The sequence below is a fragment of the Schistocerca gregaria genome, chromosome 1 (assembly GCF_023897955.1).
Source record: "Schistocerca gregaria isolate iqSchGreg1 chromosome 1, iqSchGreg1.2, whole genome shotgun sequence".
Classification (NCBI taxonomy): Eukaryota; Metazoa; Arthropoda; class Insecta; order Orthoptera; family Acrididae; genus Schistocerca; species Schistocerca gregaria.
Genome location: NC_064920.1, coordinates 373,029,746 through 373,047,742, shown reverse-complemented (window position 1 = coordinate 373,047,742; position 17,997 = coordinate 373,029,746). Strand labels below are relative to the sequence as shown.

Sequence of the window (17,997 nt, the reverse complement as noted above, 5' to 3'; positions counted from 1 at the left end):
GTGTATATACATTGTACATTTTTGCATGTGTTTACACATTTTGTGAGACCAAGTTCGAGATTTAGAATCATGTGTTTCTTCTGTCTGTTAAAGCAAAGCTTGAACTTCTGTTCATTTAAAATACTCGAAACTCATATTAAATGACAGAAAGTCCAGGATGGAATGTAATGGTATACAAAAAGGAAAGTTGCTACTCGCCATATAGCGGAGATGCTGAGTCGCAGATACGCACAACAAAAAGACTATCACAAATAAAGCTTTCAGCTCGTAAAGCCTTCGTCAAAAACACACACACACACACACACACACACACACACACACACACACACACACACACACACACAACTGCAGTCTCAAGCAACTGTAGCCACACTGCGAGCAGCAGCACCAGTGCATGATCGGCGTGGGTACTGGGTGGGGGTAAGGAGGAGCCTGGGGCGGGGCAGCGGAGGGATAGTAGGGTAGGGGTGGCGTACAGTGCAGTGTTGCTAGGGAGTGCACAGGGATGAGGTGGAGAGAGTATAGGGCACCCATGTACAGGAGGTTAGACAGAGGGCAAGGGAGAGTAGGGGACGGGAGGGGCAGAAAAGAAGAGAAGTAAAGAGACTGGGTGCGATGATGAAATGAGGGTTGAGTAGTGTTGGAATAGGAAGAGGGAGGCCGGATGGGTGAGGACAGTGAGTAACGAAGCTTGTGGCCAGGAGGGTTACGGGAACGTAGTGTATATTGTAGAAAAAGTTCCCACCTGCACAATTCAGAAAAGCTGGTGTTGGTGGGAACAAACCATATGGCACAGGCTGTGAAGCAGTAATTGAAATGAGGGCTGTCATGTTTGGCAGTGAACTCAGCAACTGGGTGTTCCACTTGTTTCTTGGCCACAGTTTGTCTGTTTGTCCATTAACACTGCTTAACAGTCCGTGCCATATGGATCCTTCCTACCATCACCAGCTTTTCTGAACTGCGCAAGTGGGAACTTTCCCTGCAATATGTCTTATGTTTTTGTAACCTTCCTGGGCTCAACTTTCATCAGTCATTGTCCTCACCCATCCAGCCTCCCTATTCCCTTTCCAGCACTATACAGGCCTCATTCCATCATCACAACCAATCTTTCTACTTCTTCTCTTTTCTGCCACCCCATCCCCTTCCCCACCTCTCCCCTGCCCTCTGTATAACCTCCTGACTATGCAGACTACTGCCCTTTTCTCCCTCTTCTCATCTGCAGCAGCACTGCACTGTCCGCCACCCTTACCATGCTATTCTTACCCCTCCCCACTCCAGCCTCCTCCTTAACCCTACCCAGTTGCCTTATGGGCCGAAAGCTTTATTTGTGACAGTCTTTTTGTTGTGCCTGTCTGTGACTCAGCATCTCCACTCTATGGTGAGTAGCAACTTTCCTTTTCATATTATTGTCGAAACTCGTATTAATATCTAAAAGAAAATGTGTAGAGGTATCTGGTCACAAAAACATGTAAAACTTTTTATTAGTAGCCCAGATCAAAACTTGGCTCCATTATTAAAAAAAAATATTCAGATGCTGTTTCTCATTCATTCTACCAATGATAGTCTGTTTCCTGAGACTGGCTGCCAATTGCTGTTGACACTCAGTGCGGTTGTTGATGAGGATGATCATAAAGGGGAAATGCCTTTATGGTTGCTCCTATCAGCTACTGTGCTGAGTATCAACATAGTTTGTGAAGACAAAATGAATTCCACTGAAGACTGAATACACACTATTATGGCACATACTGAGTCAGATTGGAGAGAAAAGTATGTTACGCACAGTTGGACTAAAAGAAGGGAGTGGTAGCCAGGATGGATCCTAATTCATCAAAGAAGAATCAATTTGGTTGTTTGGGGGAAAGTAGTAGTAAAACTTGATCTCTTCCAATCATTATATTCTTTATTGGGCGTTTTTTTTCACTGACTCATCATAGAGTGTCTTCATTCCTTACTTGGTAAATCCATTTGATCTTCATCAGTCTCCTAACATTAAGTGGCTGCTTCATTTTTATCCACTTTTGATGAAGTCTGCTGTATTGCCAGCAAGCTGTATGATGCTACTCTTCCATCAGCTGTATATGATTGGTTGCACTTCATCTTCTCTGTTCGTAGTATATTTTTTGTACATTGTTTTTGTAGTATACTTTGATTTACATGTTTATACTTCTTATGTCTAGGATTCAAGGCATCAAGTAGTGGAAATGGCATGAAGAGAAAACAGGAGAGTAAGGAAATGAGCTCAAAGCCAAAGAAAAAGAAAACATGCTTGTGGTATGTGTGAAAATCATATTTCAACATATGTTCCGAGCTTTTAATTACTGTACTAGAATAGCTGTAGATTTCAGGTGAAGAAATTAGTATTTTATAAAGTCTTCTAATTTCTATAAAATTTTGCCGGCCTTTGTGGTCGAGCGGTTCTAGGCGCATCAGTCCGGAACCGTGCTGCTGCTACGGTTGCAGGTTCGAATAATGCCTCATGCATGGATGTGTGTGATGTCCTTAGGCTAGTTAGGTTTAAGTAGTTATAAGTCTAGGGGACTGACGACCTCAGATGTTAAGTCCCATAGTGCTCAGAACCATTTTTTTGTATAAAATTTTGAATCATTTTATGCCATTCAATTTAAAATTTGCCAATTATCCCAAAGAATAGAATTAGAAAATGCAGTACATCTAACAACCAAATCCAGAGCAAGGTCCGGCTAACCAGTGCTCTGGGCCCATACATGGTATAGGATTTTATAATTTGCATTATGCTATTTTTCGCATACTCTTCATGCAGATGCAAGCTATAAGGTAGTAATTGCAGTCAGCTTGATGTGCCACATCTGTTTCTTTGGGAATTTCAAATGGTCCTCATCTATGTGTATATTATGGGGGCTTCATAGATACTTTTGACATTGGCTTCAGTCATGAATTGATATTGATAAAAACACAGTGCATTCAAGAATAAATTCATATTGTGTAGTGCAACAACACCTAAAACTTCATGAACACATTATCTGTGGTTTAATTTATAAGTGACTAACAATCCCAGCTACGCTTTGCAATTATTGAATATGAATGGAAACTGGATGTAACTCCTAATTGGGTATCCTTACAAACTGTCAGGCTGCAAATTTTGGCTCCTCGTAGCAACTTCACTTTGGAGGTATAGAATATAAATGAAAAAGACTCCTTTGTTTTAGGGCATGGTTTTAGTTGCTATTAAGGTTTTTAACTTTTTTAGAATACTGTTAAATAAATTCAGAGTATACAACATTTTTCATTTTTTGGACACTCTGTGGTGAGATTATGAAATGGTTCTTTGAATTACTGGTTCCTGAGAGGACAACATGCAGAGAACACTCTGATCACTTAACTTGAGTGTGTAAAACATTGGTGTATGAGGTATGAGAAATACTTCCCCAGCTGCTAGCTGTACACATTTGGTAGTTTCAGTGACATTATTGTGTATAGTTTTAATTCGCAAATGGGTAGCATTACAAATTCTTGGACAATTGAGATTGCATAGTAGCATTTCAATGGTAAGCCAATTAGCTATAAATACAACTTTTCAAATATGTATAGGTTTTGTTAAAACTGACTTTGAGGGAGAAACAGAACAACACATTGTTGTGTATACAATTTTTGTTTAAAATTACATACATCGAGAAACATTGTACAGTAAAACTTCTAGATAAACAACATCTAAGGGGAAAATAAGAATCTTCCTTTTTCAGAAGTGTCCACTATTCAGAAAAGAATAAAAATGCAGTGTACAATATAGTACATACTGTGTACTGTATTTAGAATAGTACATTACTGCTGTATATTGTACTAGTAAATTAGTGAAAATTTATCTTTACAGTACTACAGTGCTGCATTAACAAACCCCATAAACTAGTATAATACAGTATTAAAATTTTTTTCATGTGTCCTGGAAGGTTGGTTTGAAGTAATCATATTTTTTTTCTGAACCATGGTGTCATTTATAATAGTCTGCTAAATATGTGTTTCAATTGCTAGCATTAAATTGAGTCCCTCTTCATCACTTTTCAATGTAAAGTAGTGTTTCAATTTTCTTACCTTGGAATAAGTCCAGTCCAGTTACATCATCATTAGGAGCTACAAAAAGTGGCATCTACTTTTGGGAAGAGTCACAAGTATTTTTTGCAAAATTTGTGTCTATTTTTGTCAAAATTCACACCTACCTGTTTGTTTGTAAATGATTAGACACACATGTGAAGAGCCTTAGTTCATTGAAACGGACTGTTAAAAAAAGTGTTGATTGGGAACTTTTTGATTGGAATGTTTGCTCATACAGAAACTTTAAAACCTTTTTTTCCTCGAAATAACCTTTGTTTTCGTTGTTTGGCTGTCTTTAAGCTTTCAAAAATGATTGTTCTGTTGGAAAGCTGCAGCATTTTTCCACCCATTACCTGAATGCATCTCCATTTTAAGGTGTTTCTAGAGTTGGCCTATTTCCACCCAATTTGATGATTTCAAAGTCTGTAGACTGTTAATTTTGACCTCTCATGGGCATTCGGCATAGAAGTAGAACCAAATGTATGGTAACTGTATTTTAACGGTAGGCGAAGAATTTTGAGATTTTTGCTTTCCAGTTGTGCAGTGTGTGGGCACTACAGGCAGGAGTGGCAAATGGACCCAAGCATAAACAAATTAGAAGTTTGAACACTGGGTGGGAGTGTGCAGGGAGGGCAGCAGTGTGGGGGAAATAAGCCTGACCTCTCTTATGGAGCAGCAGCCTACAGCAGCATTATCACAAGGATCACCTATTTCTCATAGTATTGTAAGGATCATTATCAAAATCTGTGATACACCACATTTAGTCGCTTCACATATTTCAAAATAAGAAAAGAATGAGCAACGTGCAATACAAGGCAATCATGAATGGCTACTATGCAGTTGCTTGTTGAGTTTAGCATCTTATTAATGACATAGTTCAGGCCCGACCTTTAGCAGTATACAAATCAACCACTGTTCAAAATATCTGCCACCTAATTTGCCATGTAAAAAGTGTCCAGATTATGTCATATTTTGAGCTTTGGTTAACAAATGTATGCATTTATTTGTTATAAAATGCTAGGTCCCACAGCTGTGTTTTATTTGGCATTATGTGGCATGTATCTTAAATAGACTATTTAAGCACCCACATTTGCCAAGGCATCAGATCATTGAGTGCGTTGAGGAGTCATTGCATTTGTACACTGTATTTTGCAGATAGGTTATTATGCACATTATCTTTACCAGTTAGGCTTCGTCACATGATGTACAGTACCAGTAACTGAAAGTTTTTCACAATTTATATTCAGAAAATAAAGCTATTTCAAACTGTCTCTGATAAAATAGTTCATCTGGACCAGGAATCTAACTCCCTCTGCATCAACCGAGTTAACTACTACATTCCATTATCCTCGTTTTGCTTTTGTTGATATTCATCTTATATCCTCCTTTCAAGACACTGTCCATTCAATTCAGCTGCTCTTCCAAGTCCTTTGATGTCTCTGACAGAATTACAATGTCATTGGCGAACCTCAAAGTTTTTATTTCTTCTCCATGGATTTTAATCCCTACTCCGAACTTTTATTTTGTTCCTTTATTGCTTGCTCAATATACAGATTGAACATCATCAGGGATAGGCTACAACCCTGTCTCACTCCCTTCTCAACCACTGCTTCCATTTCATGCCCATCGACTCTTATAACTGCCATCTGGTTCCTGTTCAAATTTTAAATAGCCTTCCGCTCCCTGTATTTTACCCCTGCCACCTTCAGAATTTGAAAGAGAGTATTCCAGTCAACATTGTCAAAAGCTTTCTGTAAGTCTACAAATGCTAGAAACGTAGGTTTGCCCTCCCTTAATCTAGCTTCTAAGATAAGTCGTAAGGTCAGTATTGCCTCATGTGTTCCAATATTTCTATGGAATCCAAACTGATCTTCCCCGAGGTTGCCTTCTACCAGTTTTTCCACTCGTCTGTAAAGAATTCGCATTAGTATTTTGCAGCTGTGACTTATTAAACTGATAGTTCGGTAATTTTCACATCTGTCAACACCTGTTTTCTTTGGCATTGGAGTTATTATATTCTTCTTGAAGTCTGAGGGTATTTCGCCTGTCTCATACATCTTGCTCACCAGATGGTAGAGTTTTGTCAGGACTGGCTCTCCCAAGGCTGTCAGTAGTTCTAATGGAATGTTGTCTATTCCGGGGGCCTTGTTTCGACTCATGTCTTTCAGTGCTCTGTCAAACTCTTCACGCAGTATCATATCTCCCATTCCATCTTCATCTACATCATCTTCCATTTCCATAACATTGTCCTCAAGTACATCGCCCTTGTGTAGACCCTCTATATACTCCTTCCACCTTTCTGCTTTCCCTTCTTTGCTTAGAACTGCGTTACCATCAAAGCTCTTGATATTCATGCAAGTGGTTCTCCTTTCTCCAATGGTCTCTTTAATTTTCCTGTAGGCAGTATCTATCTTACCCTTATTGAGATAATCCTCTACATCCTTACATTTGTCCTCTAGCCATCCCTGCTTAGCCATTTTGCACCTCCTGTCGATATCACTTTTGAGACGTTTGTATTCCTTTTTGCCTGCTTTATTTGCTGCATTTTTATATTTTCTCATTTTGTCAATTAAATTCAGTATTTCTTCTGTTACCCAAGGGTTTCTACTAGCCATCGTCTTTTTACCTATTTGATCCTCTGCTGCCTTCATTACTTAATCCCTCAAAGCTACCCATTCTTCTTCTGCTGTGTTTCTTTCCCCCACTCCTGTCAATTGTTCCCTTATGCTCTCCCTGAAACTCTGTACAACCTCTGGTTCTTTCAGTTTATCCAGGTCCCATCTTCTTAAATTCCCACCTTTTTGCAGTTTCTTGAGTTTTATTCTACAGGTCATAACCAATAGATTGTGGTCAGAGTCCACATCTGCCCCTGGAAATGTCTTACAATTTGTCTTGCAGCCTTATTAATACTTAAAGGCTTTTCAGATTTACCTATCATATTAACACACAATAGGACAGTGAATCATACTTTTGAAATTTTGCCTCCAGAACAGTTTTCACATTTCAGGCCGTTGTTTTACTGGGAAGAGTTCTGAAGAAAAGAACAGTTCCACGACAGTTAAAAATATTTTTCTTTCTTCATAAGCTTCACGAATTGCTGTTGCCCTTTCTTTCCAATCTAACATGATGCTTTCATCTACTGAACTGGATTCACTACACACAGTTAGAAAAGAGATGGATTGACTGCTTCTGAATTGGTCAAACCAACTTACAGATGCTTTAAAATCCTGAAGTCTTAACTCCTTGACAGTTTCAAGTGCTTTCTTGCAGATTAGAGGTCCACCAACTTTCAAGTAATTGCTGCAAACATAGCAGAACCATTCAGAAGTCAAAAAAGAAAGAATTTTTAAGCCTGTTATGTTAGGAAAAGTGCATTTACTGGTATGATTACCATTTCCTCTCCATGATCTCAGAATGTCCGTGTTTCCTAAAATCAGACTGATCTGTGTTTTTACAATGGCAGACCTCATTGTCATGTCTCAACCACTGAGCTTTTCCTTTTTGTAGACACTGATCTCAAACTTTTCCTTCAGTGTAAACTGCTTCTTTTTTTGTAATGTCTTAGCACTTCAGTTCATAAGCCCTCTTGCTTGAAGAGAGAACCAGTATGCACTTTAACTTAAAAAATGTTCAGATGCATGATACTGATTGTTGCTGTTTAATTTTCAAACATCTTTTCCTTTCACGCTGTCTGTTATTTCGAATTTTCATTGTTGGGGGATACATGACCATCAGTGAGAGTGTTCGCTGTTCAGGAGAATTTTACTACAAAGGCCAAAGTTATTTTACAGGGGAATTTTAAAATGTCATCTTTTGAGAGGAGTCTGCAATTTTAATGTGTTCATTGAGGGAAGTTTTACTGCATATAGGAGGAACAAGCTGTCTAATGCTTTACTTGCCCAGCCATCATAGTTAAAACAAACTGCAAGAAAGAAAATGAAAATGCACATTTTCACAGCACGGCATAACGTTTTCTTTCTCTCTGTCAATTTTAACAGAAAAGCTGCACATTGATGGTACATTTCTGCCCAAATGTTTATTAGAGTATGGTGCAAAAACCTGAAGTAAGACACTCAAGAACTTTCCAAATTTTTGGGAACAACGTTAACCATCTTGATGATAGAATTTATCTCTGGAAGATGTGTGCTTTTGTCCTCAATAAATTCTGTGGTAATTTGTGACTGAAGTGATTACTTTTATTGCATTTTGAGTCATTTGCAGATTCCTATATTTTTCGCTGTTGTATGATAACAGCCTGATGTATGCATGTGAATGATGACAAGTTAAACCACTTGTGCAGCAAGGTATTTCTTTGCTGTTCTTTCCATTGTAGGTTGCAACAATTATTAGCTGGCAATTTTGACATTTATCCCTTTCCGGAAGTTTTGACATTTATCGCTTTCCGGAAGTTTTGATATTTATCGCTTAACAGAATACTATATATGCATTCTGACCACCATTTGTAGATCTTGCAGATCACTTGCACAGAAATAACAACACTCTAAAATGAAGTGGTAGGCACTAAATTATTGAATGAAAAACGTTATGTAAGTTTGATTTGTCTAGAACTTGTTAAACGTTGTGAGACATACAATGACATTCATTTAAGTTCCATTATTTTCAATGGTTTGCACAAAAATAGTGTTTACAATTTCAGAACTTGCAATTTTAGTCTGAAATGTTGAGGAATTTCACTTATTGGTAAAGAAGCTGTAAGTATTGTCGAAATCGTGAGAATATTGCCAAATAATTAACCTTTCTCCTGTACTTGCACTTCTCCATGAACACTTAACCTCTTGTATTCTTTTCTTGGTTTTCATATAGCAATTTTGGCAATTTTGTATTATTGTCGGTCACTTACATTCTATTTTTGTGATAATAATGCAGTAAACCAGAATTTTCCTAATGTTCCATATCAGTAAACTTGCGTCACACAGATTTGCATTTTAAGAATTACATCTGTTGATTTCTTTTAATGAATTAACAACTTGTGTTGTATCTCATCAAATTCAATGGTAAAATATAACAGTGTTCCACAACAATATTATGAAAAGGATAGTTGCTACTCAGCATATAGGGGAGATGCTGAGGTGCAGGTAGATACAACAAAGCAACAAAGACTATTAGAAAATGAGCTTTTGGCCAACAAAACCTTCATCAGAGAGAGAACACTCTCTCTCTCTCGCACACACACACACACACACTCGCGCGCACACACACACACAGACTCGCGCGCACACACACACACACACTCGCGCGCACACACACACACACACTCGCGCGCGCACACACACACACACACACTCGCGCACACACACACACACACTCGCGCACACACACACACACACACTCGCGCACACACACACACACACACTCGCGCACACACACACACACTCGCGCACACACACACACACTCGCGCACACACACACACACTCGCGCACACACACACACACTCGCGCACACACACACACACTCGCGCACACACACACACACACACTCGCGCACACACACACACACACACACTCGCGCACACACACACACACACACTCGCGCACACACACACACACACTCGCGCACACACACACACACACACACACTCGCGCACACACACACACACACTCGCGCACACACACTCGCGCACACACACACACACACTCGCGCACACACACTCGCGCACACACACACACACACACACACTCGCGCACACACACACACACACACACACACACACACACACACACACACACACACACACTCGCGCACACACACACACACACACACACACTCGCGCGCACACACACACACTCGCGCACACGCACACACACACACTCGCGCGCACACACACACACACACTCGCGCGCACACACACACACACACACACACACACACACACACACACACACACACACACACACACACACGCGCGCGCACACACACACACACACACACACACACACACACACACACACTCGCGCGCACACACACACACACACACACACACACACACACACTCGCGCGCGCACACACACACACACACACACACACACACACACACACACACACACACACACTCGCGCGCGCGCACACACACACACACACACACACACACACACACACACGCGCACACTCGCGCGCGCGCACACACACACACACACACACACACACTCGCGCGCGCACACACACACACACACACACACACTCGCGCGCGCACACACACACACACTCGCGCGCGCACACACACACACACACACACACACTCGCGCGCGCACACACACACACACACACACACACACACACACACACACACACCCCTCGGCAGCCAGAGACCGGGGTCTGTGTGTGTGTGTGTGTGTGTGTGTGTGAGAGAGAGAGAGAGGGGGGGGGGGGCTTTGTTGGCCAAAAACTCATTTTCTGACACTCTTTTCACTATGGCTATCTCTGCTATATGGTTAGTAGTAACTATCCTTTTCATAATATTGTTACAGTGAATACTAGATTTTACAATATTCCATAATATATTTTCCATAGAAGATACATAAACTTTCACTATTACTCCATATGATTTGGATTTTTTCCTTGTGTAGGATTGATGCTGATAATGAACTTGACACTGAGGATAGTGATGATTGCCTCAGTGACGAGAATGATGGCAGTACATCATCAAAAAGTGGTTCTCAAAACAGTTCCAGTCAGTTACATGATGCTACACTACATTTACCAGAGACAGTGGCAAGAAATGACAAAAGGATAACACAAGCTGTGTAATATTATTGACTCAGTCTCTTTGTAAGGAACCAAGTGATTGTACTGTATGTTTTTGTAAAATAAAATGTGTAAAAATAATTATTATACAAATATATTAACAATTGAATTGTGTATGAATAATAAAATAACAGTATTGTTCAGTATTGGTCAGTGGATATTCTTCTTCAATCCCTCCCTTATTAATGCCATAATGAGTGTCTTGCCCATAGTGAAATGGTGCATTGAGAGTTCTTATTGTATGTCATAGTTAAAAGCATTGTAGTTCAGGTTTCATCTTACAAGCAAGCCAAGATGGTTCTGTCAACAGAACATAACCATTCCCTATCCCCTTTTTTGCCTGAAACCTAATTGGTGCTGTTTGTAAGGTTTCCAATAATGATGGGCTGTATTATTATAGGAAGGAAACATTAGTAGTACATTTAAACAAAACGTAGTATGCAGGAGCAACAGTGTTGCTGGTAACTGAAGACTGTAATAAGTTCTTCATCCAGCAGTGGATGTCAAATGGATGGTGGTGGTGGTGGTGATAATGTTTCTCCTGTGTTAAATTTTAAGCGTACACTTGTTCTCTGGAAATTGTGCTGCTTTTGGTAACCATGGTGTTCTGCAGGTCTATTAACTCCATATGTCAGATAACATTCTACCATTGTTTTCTCTTGTTGGCAACAATGCATGCATTTGAAATGCCTATTGTTGTATGTCTCTGTCAAGGAAGCTCTATTGTTGATATTTAAGCACATTTCTGCCAGTAGACAGCAGGAAGTGGACAGTACATGGTTGTTCATTAACCTACGAGCGGGTGCGCCTGTATATAAAGTGCGCCAATAAAAAAATAAAATGGTTTTGCATGGTTCCATTTTTGTTTCACAACTGCAGACCCGTGTCTCTTCCTTTATTATTGCTTCAGGTAACACAATGATAATTTGTGTTGTCATACGTCCAAGTGAGCAGCATTAATATTAAATACAAAGCGAGCTAGGCAAAAAAAAAAAAAAAAATTTTGATCCATGCAAAAAAAAAGACCCTAATTATGAGCTAGCAGCTTAATGCCACATTGAGGCAGTTGTCTATGAGATAATTAGTGATTGAATAAGCAGCTGGATGCGATCTGATGCCACTGCACTGCTTAATGCTTCGAGTGGGACATTACTGTCTCTGTAACACCTGTCCTTGGCAACAGGATGTTGTACTGAAAATTTATTTCATTAGTTTAATAAAACAGTGGTGTAGCTCATATTATATAAGTTTATTTCCTTGTTGTTTAAATAAACTAAGATCAAACTGGGGTTTTGACCATACATGACTCATCTTGGCCACAAATGAAGCTATGCTTTACATGTGTACGAAGTGCGCTGCGTGCCTGCTCATGTTTATGAAAAATGGTGCGCCTGCTCGAGGATTAACTGAAGACTTTTTCCAAATAAGATTATGTGTTGGAATAAGAAGGAAGTGCTATTTTCTGAAGAAATATACCACACAATTTTTAAAACGTTTGCCTAAGTATAATGTTAAAGATGCTGAAATTTATGTTACAGGTTAGCCACAAAATGCAGTTCATTATTACAGTTCCAAATCCAGTTTTTAATTGTGTGGTGCATGTATTTTAATGCTAGGCAGAAAAGTCAATATAATGTTATCTACTTTCTTAGAGGCCTGTCTGCATGAAATCCTGGATGTTCTTGAGGAGGAGGAAGAAGGTGCAGTGGATATATTTATTGAGCCTTCTGAAGTTAATGTAGAATCGGCTGTAGATTGTAGGGAAGAAAATGGTGGTGGGCAGATAGATAATCTTGGACCAAGGCAATGTTTTGCTAGTGAAGAAGTGGTATTGACCAACAAAGATAAGTTAGGTGGTGAACCTGAGACTGACTGTTTTCATGATGATGAACCAGGAAATGTCATTTCAGATGAAACAGAAAAGCTACAGATCTCGAAAACTATAATAAAGAGATTGGAGAAGGGGAATCTACGAAGCAGTAAGGCTTTATTTCCTGGGAGTGATCACAGTAATTCAGCAGCTTGTCTCCAGCTCAGTGCTTTTAACTATTCTGGAATGATGAAATAATTAAATTTCTAAGTACTGAAGCTACAAAATATGTTTTGTTCAAGAACTGCCCAGGTTCCAAAATAACACACTGAGAGACAAAAGGTTTTCTAGAAATTCTACCTTGAAGATGATGATACTGGGATTCAGGGTTGGACATGAGAAATGAAATTGTGCACAATGTGATGAATAGACAGATTCGAAACAATTATGAGATTCATTCACTTGTGATAACACACAAATCAATGTAAATGATAAAATGTGGAAACTTTCAGCCTGAGCAAGATTGGGATTATGATGAGAGCATAGTAAAGCATTTTGGCAAAAATGGATACCAATAATTTGTGAAAGCTAAACCCATTAGATTTGGGTACAAAGCATGGTGCCTAAACACTGATGATCTGACAAAAGTGACCAATGTAGACGTAAATGATTTTGTTTTTCTACCCTTCCAGTCAATCGACCCATTATATTTTGCACATCAATGACTTCTTTGTCAGCCCACTACTCCCTAAGCTCTGTACTGTCTGTAAACCTGATGCCTCTGCACATTACTGCAAGTTATGGTGTAGTTCAGTGACAATAGTGTACTCATCCAACTCTTTTGTCCTCAGAGGGTTGGTGGCTTGTTGTCACCATTTTGAGTAGTAATGATCCATTATGTTGTGACTTAACAGATCTGAAAGTTTGAGCTGAACTGTCAAAAGCTTTTTTTGGGTATTGAAGGCTGATTCATTCTTGAAAGTACCTTCTTCTCTTCTTATGCCAATAAAGACATTTTGACATGCCAGTCAATGCACTGTTATAACACAATGCTTTACTTTGGAGAATGCCTCCTCAGGGGATTTACCCTCCCATGTTCTCTTTGTCGGATGGACACCCACAGACTACCAGAGCTGCTGAGAGTGATGTTTTGAGAATTTGTTGATGCTGTAGGGTTCCCACTAGCAACTAGAGATACAAAAAGTCCACTCACACAAAGCCCCACTTGTTTAGGTAAGCCTTATAAACAGCAGATTATTGATACGTTGCCTGCCAATAACTGTTTAGTCTCATCAGCATGCAGCATATCTACAAATCAAGATATCCTTTATAAGTATTTACACCACCCTCATGATCTGAATAGTTAAGTCAAGTTCCCTGTACCATGTGACAGGCATTGCACCACCACATCTCACAGTGGTCACTGAAGCATGCCCAGAGCTTATGTTTACAGAGGTTGGCAGCACTCACCGGCTCCCAACTCAGGAGCCAAGTTCCCTGAGGTACTGACTATTTGGCATGATCCAGAAGGCAATATAATGAATAATTGTCGTAGTGTTCAAGAGATGTAAATTATCTATGTAGACTTACATGTCACCAAATCCCTTCCTTGGGACATTGCTACAGATGTTTGCCTGAAATCACCACATAAAACTTAGTACCATCAGTAGCAATAATTTGTGTAGCTACTTGTAAGACTCTGTTGACACTCTCTGAAAGCCTGTGGAGCAGCACACTCCATTCATTCCACAATATCAGATCATCAGTCCTGGGTCTCAGTCAACTCCACATCTCACGCTCCTCCAAAATTTATAAGTATACAAATACTGAGCAAATTTTAATGTTTTCCAAGAAGTCCTATGTTTGAAGACAAAAAAGAAAGCACCCATTAAAAATCTCAACTATTTCCCTCACCCTAGTCTCCCATCTTTTTAATGCCTTCAGAGTACTTTCATGACCATTTATTTTAAACAGGTGCTAGTAAGTGCACTTACTCAATCTACTAGATTCTTACTTTCATTCCAGATAGAGTACTGTACAGCTTGTTCATACCTCAGACACTAACTGGCATAATAATTACCCTTTTGTGCTCTGCCATTTGCTTTCTGCTTCCATCTACACTAAATTCTTAAGTCCACACTTTGCCAAATTTTGCAATTGTTGTTGTAATTACATTTAATAGCAGCTTTTTATTTGCTTGACAATTATCCTGTAACTTCACAGTAAATGCTTTCTCACACTTATCTTTGTAGTCCATTTACAAAAATTCTATTAAATATTTTCTTTACCATCCCATTATACAGTTTCTTCTAAGTATACTTCAGTAATAAACACTGTCGTACATCTTTCTCTTTTCTAGGAAAATTTGGTTTACTTCAGAAGGACACACCACCAAAATAAGGTAGAAAAACTGTCCTTGTGGAGTTCTCCATTTTTTCTGGCTGCTCTTAAAGTTTAGTGCATGCTGATCAAAATGCATTTGGAATCTGAGACCCTGAATTTCTCCCAGTATGTACAATTTTCAAATAACTCACATAATGCAGTCAGGTGACATTGTTGGCAACTGCTGGTATTTTGACAGGTGACCATCCTGTCATTTTCAAATCTGTTGAAATATTGGCAGTTGTCAACAATGTGACCTGCTGGCCTTCCTGTAAGTTTTATGAACATTTTGAATCTATGTACCAGAGTACCCATTCTGGAGAAACACAAAGTGGAGATGGCTAAGCTCTGCTGATAAGTTCACTGGATCCGACATAGCTCTAGCCGTATGAACCAGATTGTGACATACCTCCAAAAGCACATAGTTTTCAAAGCCACTGACTAAGTGCCTTGTCCTTAAAGTCTTCAATAAAAAGCTTGGTTACTATGGGAGCCAGAAGGGTGGCCACATCAACACCATCTGTTTGTTCAAAATATTGTTCATTAAATAAAAGTATGTGGAGGTAATCAAATGTCTGAAAACATATAAGGTGCCCTCCTCCACCTTAGCTCCCATGACTTGTAATGAATCCACCAGAGGCACTCATGTGGACAGAAGGACCACATCAGAACTCACTAATACATTGGTTAGTTTGAGGTGCAGATTCTTCAGCTATTTAAAATATTCTTAATTTCAAATATGATGTTCAAATTTTGCTATCAAAGGGCTCAAAAGGGAGGCCAGGTTTTGATAGGTAGTCAGTTTGTCTCAGCTATCTCATCATATCTTAAAACCGTTAATGCTATCATCATGAAAGAATTGGCTGGCCATAGTTCTTATAAACTATTTTTTTTTTATTGGCCTCTAGTCATATCCAGCCTGTGTGTTGAGACTGGTGGGCTACCATTTGTCTTCTGATGGCAGATCATCATTATGAGAAATGTGAGCAGGATATTCTCACCCCTGTAGCCACCAGCATCTCATACTGTTGCTGCTCGCCTTCCAATTGAGCAAATATTCATAAACAGACTGTGAGCAATGAGGCCATTTGAGATTTGTATGAAGGAGGACATAGTAACACTTAATGATGACCATATTATTGTGCTTTATTGATGTTAGACTCATTCACCAACCTGGTTAATATGGAAACCCAGAAAAATTTTTAATTTGTCAGTGTACTGAAAGAATTGTACCCAAGAGTATGTTTTTAAACCCACATTTCACAGAATTTTTCTGACCAGTGCAGCCATGTTGTAGTTTACACTGAAGGTTCTCAGCAGGGAAATTCCGCTAGCTGTGCTGTGTTTTTTCCTGAATATGTCCTCAGAATTAACTTACCTAATATATTCACAGTGTATGGTGCTGACTCACCTGCACAAACAGCTTAAGTGCCCTTCGGGCTATCCATCTCATATACCCAGCAGAGAAACATGTCCAGATGACCCGCAACTCCGTTTGCCTTCTACAGAGGCAGGGAAGTGAGGTGTCATTCTAGTGGGTACCAGGACAAGGTAATTCATCGTAAAGAAGCAGCAAATGAAGAAAGTAAGGATGCCTGCATGGAAAATACAGTTTCTCAATGTGCTGCCCCCCCCCCCCCCCCCCATAAATGAAGCTGTCTTATTGCTGAAACACAGGATCTTGATCTGTGGGAGGAAGAGTGACTGTGGTTGAGGAACAATTAGCTGCAATCAGTGATACAGACAACATGGCCTTGGGATTCCTCCTCATACTGAGGGGAGAGAAAGTAATTGTCTGGCATCCATGGGTAGGGCACTTCTGATGCTTTGATTCTTCACCCAGTGAGAGGAACCACCAATGTGCAGTGCTTACAGTGTACGGATATCTGTTCACAACATTTTAACAACAGGACATGTTTTATATCAACATATGAGGGTTGTAATCAGCTTACTACATGATCTGTCCTCTAGTTTAGGTTACAATAAAACAAATGTCATTCTTGTTTTAAGGATACAGGGTGCCTTTCTGGCTCAATATTATGTAAAAATTAACACATATTTCTTTCAAGCACTGCTTATAATGTATATGTTTTACATATTTTTTGTTGATATCAGGTAATTAAGAACACTTTCTAAACAAATTAGAAGTATTTTGAATATTTTTGAACTTGTGTAGAGTTGTTAAAAAATCACAAAGAAATTTATGGCTTTTTTCCCCAAAATGCTTTCTCAACTTGAGGTGCCATTTAATCCAGTGTTATACATTTGAAGGAGACCAAATTTTTTCCACACATTCATGACATGATGACTGCAGTACTAGACCTATTTCATTCCACCTATTATGTATATTACAAGGATAAAAAATATCACATCTTAAATTTTAATTTTTATAAATAACACTTTAAGTGTTATTTTTTCTATAATTTAGTTGTTTCTGCAATAAAGCTTAGGTCTACTATATAATCATGGACCATTGCAAGTCACAGAAAAAAAAATTGTGTAATGTTTTATAAACTTTAGGAAATATTTGTACCTGAATTCTGAAAAATACAACTTGCGGGAAATTGTGAATGAAAATATGAGTACAATTATACTGTGCCTTAGAACATTCCTGAGGCATAGTCTTCATCCTGCAGCATTTCTTCATCTTCAAGCTTCCTCTGAAGAGCAAATCTGTCAGCTGCTTGCACCTGTTGTCTGTCACATGCAAGCAATTGATCCTCCGTATGAGAGCTACATTTTATGCCTAAGTTTCTCAGGACTTACAACCTTCCTACCACTCCATCATTGAAACATATCACTGCATCTAGTACACTGATGTTTAATCTATTTAGTCCTACAAAAACAGTTTTGGGTAATCTTTGCCATATGCAATGGTTGGAAATTTCATTTGTATTTTGAGTGTCCCCATGAAGTCATTTACTAAGCAAAACAGGGTCACTCAGGTCTCTAAAAATTGGTTTTATTTCATTCATAA

The 17,997-nt window shown here is 39.2% G+C and overlaps 1 protein-coding gene across 2 annotated transcripts in view; it reads left to right on the top strand.

Moving 5' to 3' along the window:
- Positions 1–10,974, top strand: part of LOC126347021 (replication stress response regulator SDE2) — a 59,541-nt gene extending 48,567 nt beyond the window's left edge. For both annotated transcript variants that reach the window (XM_050002236.1, XM_050002237.1), the window contains exons 5-6: positions 2,178–2,271; positions 10,651–10,974. In XM_050002236.1, the coding sequence (XP_049858193.1) occupies positions 2,178–2,271; positions 10,651–10,831 (275 nt within the window). In that variant the 3' untranslated portion in view covers positions 10,832–10,974. The remainder of the gene's footprint in view (positions 1–2,177; positions 2,272–10,650) is intronic.
- Positions 10,975–17,997: the final 7,023 nt, after the last annotated feature.